This window comes from Rhodotorula graminis, assembly GCF_001329695.1.
Source record: "Rhodotorula graminis WP1 unplaced genomic scaffold RHOBAscaffold_5, whole genome shotgun sequence".
NCBI lineage: Eukaryota > Fungi > Basidiomycota > Microbotryomycetes > Sporidiobolales > Sporidiobolaceae > Rhodotorula > Rhodotorula graminis.
This window is the reverse complement of record NW_017264932.1, coordinates 1,502,290-1,506,733: the sequence shown is the minus strand read 5'-3', so window position 1 is coordinate 1,506,733 and position 4,444 is coordinate 1,502,290. Positions and strand designations below refer to the sequence as shown.

The 4,444-nt window shown below is 69.1% G+C and overlaps 2 protein-coding genes across 2 annotated transcripts in view; both read left to right on the top strand.

Moving 5' to 3' along the window:
• Positions 1 to 1,062: 1,062 nt before the first annotated feature.
• RHOBADRAFT_66332 (uncharacterized protein) lies at positions 1,063 to 2,386 on the top strand. Its single transcript, XM_018418942.1, has 7 exons — positions 1,063 to 1,135; positions 1,216 to 1,281; positions 1,361 to 1,423; positions 1,484 to 1,635; positions 1,711 to 1,824; positions 1,900 to 2,074; positions 2,156 to 2,386. Exons 1-7 carry the CDS (start codon positions 1,129 to 1,131, stop codon positions 2,329 to 2,331), a joined length of 753 nt encoding a protein of 250 aa, XP_018272193.1. The 5' UTR covers positions 1,063 to 1,128; the 3' UTR covers positions 2,332 to 2,386.
• A 291-nt stretch (positions 2,387 to 2,677) lies between these two features.
• Positions 2,678 to 4,444, top strand: part of RHOBADRAFT_35922 (uncharacterized protein) — a 2,910-nt gene continuing 1,143 nt past the window's right edge. Inside the window, exons 1-2 of the mRNA XM_018413316.1 lie at positions 2,678 to 2,830; positions 3,108 to 4,417. Coding sequence (XP_018272192.1) covers positions 3,247 to 4,417 — 1,171 coding nt within the window. The 5' untranslated portion in view covers positions 2,678 to 2,830; positions 3,108 to 3,246. The remainder of the gene's footprint in view (positions 2,831 to 3,107; positions 4,418 to 4,444) is intronic.

Sequence of the window (4,444 nt, the reverse complement as noted above, 5' to 3'; positions counted from 1 at the left end):
CGCAGACGGTTACCGTGCCTGGGCAGGGCGTGCTGATGCGCTCAAAGGGCGGCCGGAGGGCGATAGGGGACAGCCGGGCGAGGGTTGTCCGTCGGCGCGATTCGAGGTTGAGCGTGGCTCGCAGATCGGCGAGGGGCGAGCACTGGATGGACGGTGCGGGTGCGCTCAGAGAGGGGGTGCGGCGAGGCCTAGGGTGGTGCTGGGCTCATCCTGCGTCGAGGTGAGGGAGGACGAGGGGCCGGGCTCGAGGACGGCGAGGCCGCGAGGGCGAGACCGGACCGGCAGCTCGACGCCAACCTTGTCCACACCTCGTTCGCTCTTTCTGGCTCGCTCAAGCTCACGAGAACTCGATACATTGCATGCCGGGCGAGCGCGAGGCGCCGAAAGCGAGAAGACCACGGGAGGAAACTCTCGCGCCGCGCCGTCAAGAGCTTTCCTGCTCGTCTTGCCTTCCTCCTGCGATGCGAGAGGGCCCACACGGCGCCCAAGCCTTTGTGTCCGCCATACCGACGCGACCGCCGACCGCAAAGGTCCGGCACGCGCGCTCAGAGCGAGCGCGAGCGGGCAAAGCAAGGCCGCGAGCGGTGTCGACGGCCGCGTGGAGCGTCCGAGCCAGGCGCGCCGGTCACTCTGGCCTCGGTGACCGTTGCATGGACCGAGTCCAAGCCGCAGTTTCGCCCAAAGCCCCCGTGGGTCGAGAGGAACGACGCAGCGCGGACTGGCCTTGCGGGATGAGCGCGACGCCGTGCGCCGCGAGCGAGGGGGAAGCGCGGGTGCAGCACGACGTCGGCTAAGCCGAAGCCAGTGTGCAGTCCTCGTGGCCTGGATCTACTCGGGCGTGAGCGCAGAGGCGGCGTGGAGAAGGAGCGAGGCCAGCTCGAGGAGGCGGGCGTGTGCAGGCGCGGCACGAGGGGCGCGAGCTCGGCGTGCAGGGTGACCTGAGGCACAAAGAGGCCAAGCAGATGTGCGGCGAGCGAGGTCCGCAGGCGCGGTGTCGTGTCGTCGAGCGAGAGAAGGAAGACGAGGAGGACGACGAGGTTGCTCAACGACGCCCGCCTCTCCCCAAGCCCCGGCTGCTCCTGCGTCGACTCGTGAGGCTCTACAGTCTCTCCAGGACCTGTCCAGACCATGACCGGTGCGCCGCAGCCATTCCCGGCTTCCCTCCGCCTCTCGTCGTCTTCATCGCTCACCTCGACCTCCCCCACCCGCTCGCAGACTACGCCGAGGAGCGCAGGTCAGAGCTCGAGGTGCTCGAGAGCATCTTTCCAGACGAGCTCGAAGGTGCGCCCCACTCTCTCCTGTCACTCGCCCTTGTCCTCCTCCCCACCTGCTCACCCCTCTCACTCCACCCTCGCCGCAGTCATCTCGGACGATCAGCTCGCGATCAAGGTCGAGCCCGAGGTGCAGAACGATCATGATCCCTGTGCGTCCGTCACTTGGTCCCACTTGTCCCCAGATCGCTGACCCTCGCTCACTCGCGCAGACACCTTCAACCTGCTCGTCCACTACACGCCGACGTACCCGGACGAGCCACCCGAGCTCGACCTTGACGTGCTCGAGGGCGAGGTGACGGACGAGGAGAAGGACAAGCTGCTCGCCGGGCTCAACGAGTCGGCCAACGAGTCGCTCGGCATGGTGCGCCCGCTCCCCTTCTGCATCTCGAGTCCCCTGCGACCCGGCACTGACCCTGCGCGCTCTCCCACCTCGCAGGCCATGGTGTTCACGCTCGCTCAACACCTCAAGGAGCTCATCGCCGACATGATGACGCAGCGCAAGGAGCGGATAGCAAGGGAGGACGAGGAGCGGTACCGGCGAGAGGAAGAGGTGCGCCCTAGCCCACGCCTCTCGCGCCCTCGCGTCCCACCCCCACTGACCCTGCTCGTCGCACACTGTCGACAGGCCCTGGCGGCGAGGACTCGCGGCACGCAGGTCAACAAGGCGTCGTTCGCGGCGTGGGCGGCCAAGTTTGAGGCCGAGTACGCCGCGCAGCTGAAGCGCGAGGAGGACGAGCGGCTCAAGGCGCTTCCGCCGCGAGAGCGGGAAGAAGCGCGGCGCTGGGCCGCCAAGCTGTCCGGTGCGTCCCCTCGTCTCCCTCTCGGCCTTGCCCGGCTCGAGTGCGCGCCGTCTACTGACCCGCCTCGGTCGCGCCGTGCAGGTCGGCAGCTGTGGGAGCAGGGCACGGCGACGCTCGAGTCGGACGCAGCGTTCGTCGACGAGGGCGACGAGGCGGTCGACATCAGCCAGTACGAGCGTCGGGTCGACAGCGACGACGACGAGGTCGAGGACGCGGCGGGCCGGTTACGGTTGGCGGACCTGTCGGACGAGGATTAGAGGGTGGGCGAGGACGGACGCTGCGGTGCATCACGAGTGGGCGCAGCCTCTCTCGACGCGCACGAAAGCCGGAGTGTGCCGCGGCAGAGCGAGTCGAGCGCGACTTTGTCCCCCTGCTTGGCCAGTTTGTACTCGGCGTCGCTCGGGAGGCTGTGTCGAGCAAAGCAGAGCGAGCAGGGAGCGGCCTCGAGAGCGGTGAGCCGGGCGTCGAGTTGACTCTGGCCGCGGCGGGTGGAGGAAGCAAGCCTGGACCTCGCTTGGCCTTCGCTCGTCTCTCTCAGCTCGAGCCAGGACTCTCCCGACTCTCTCTACCCGCCCCAGAGACCCAGTCCTCGACCCCCGCCATGCACCGCTCGCTGGCCCGCTCGACGCGCGCCCTGCGCCCCGTCGCCTCGTCCTCGTCGTCGTCCCCCGCACCGGCCGCCACCCTCGCGCTCCACCTCGCCCAGCGCCGTGCCCTCGCGACTGCCACGGGCAAGACCGAGGCCCAGGTCCAGCCGTGCGTCCCCTCTCTCTCTCGCGTCGAGTCCCCCACCTCCCCTCGCCTCGTCCGCTCCCCGTCCTTTTTCGACGGCCGTTCGCGCATTCGCGCTGGCTCGGCAAGGTGGTCGGCGCTCCGAAGTGGCTCGATGGCATGCCTGGCATCTTTCTGCGCCTAGCCGAGTGCGCCTGGACGCGAGAGAGCCGGCCTCGGCGATGTCGGCCGGACTTGAACCACTGCACCTCCCGCACGCGAGCAGCGCACACACTGACACTGTCCGTCGCCGCATCTGCAGTCGCGCCAAGCCTGCTCCGACCTTCAACCAGGTGCCGCCGTCGCAGTCGGGCGCGTCGCCGCTCGCGAGGCGGCCCAAGAACGCCGACGAGCTCGACGAGTCGTTCATCGGCCTGTCCGGCGGCCAGATCTTCCACGAGATGATGCTCCGCCACAAGGTCGAGAAGGTGTTTGGGTACCCGGGCGGCGCCATCCTCCCCGTGTTCGACGCCATCTACAACTCGCCCCACTTCGACTTTGTCCTCCCGCGCCACGAGCAGGGCGCCGGCCACATGGCCGAGGGCTACGCCCGCGTGTCGGGCAAGCCGGGCGTCGTCCTCGTCACGTCGGGCCCGGGCGCGACCAACGTCATCACGCCGCTCCAGGACGCCCTGTCGGACGGCACCCCGCTCGTCGTCTTCTGCGGCCAGGTCGCGACGAGTGCCATTGGCTCGGACGCGTTCCAGGAGGCCGACGTCGTCGGCATCTCGCGCTCGTGCACCAAGTGGAACGTCATGGTCAAGGACATTGCCGAGCTCCCGCGCCGCATCAACGAGGCGTTCCGCATCGCCACGACCGGCCGCCCGGGCCCGGTCCTCGTCGACCTGCCCAAGGACGTCACGGCCGCCATCCTCCGCCAGGCCATCCCGCACCGCTACACGCACCCGGAGCTCGCCGACGCCACCATCCCCGGCCGCTCGCACTCGCACACGGCCACCTCGGCGCTCGGCGGCGAGGCGACCCCGATCTCGGACGCGCTCCTCAACAAGGCGGCGCACATGATTGCCAACGCCAAGCGGCCCGTCATCTACGCCGGCCAGGGCATGCTGTCGACGTCCGAGGGCCCCGAGCTCCTCAAGCGCCTCGCCAAGGAGGGCAACATCCCCGTCACGACGACCCTCATGGGCCTCGGCGCGTACGACGAGCTCGACGAGACGCACTCGCTCCACATGCTCGGCATGCACGGCTCGGCGTACGCCAACTTGGCCATGCAGTCGGCCGACGTCATCATCGCGCTCGGCGCGCGCTTTGACGACCGCGTCACGGGCCGCCTCGACATGTTCGCCCCGGCGGCCAAGGCGGCGGCGCTCCAGGGTCGCGGCGGCATCATCCACTTCGAGGTGCAGCCCAAGAACATCAACAAGGTCGTCAACGCCAACGTCGCCATCACGGGCGACGTCCTCGACTCGGTCCGCGCCCTCCTGCCGCTCCTCCCGTCCGAGGCCCAGCCTCGCGACGAGTGGTTCGCCAAGATCAAGCAGTGGAAGGCCGACTACCCGTTCACCTACGTCCCGTCCGACCCCTCAAGGCGAGCTCATGAAGCCCCAGGAGGTCATCGAGGCGCTCAACGACTGGTGC

Excerpts from the sequence above, each read along its gene's own strand:
- RHOBADRAFT_66332 (XM_018418942.1), top strand. Across the intron at positions 1,825-1,899 it reads GGTACCGGCGAGAGGAAGAG|GCCCTGGCGGCGAGGACTCG; the intron begins GTGCGCCCTAGC and ends CACTGTCGACAG. Across the intron at positions 2,075-2,155 it reads CTGGGCCGCCAAGCTGTCCG|GTCGGCAGCTGTGGGAGCAG; the intron begins GTGCGTCCCCTC and ends CGCGCCGTGCAG.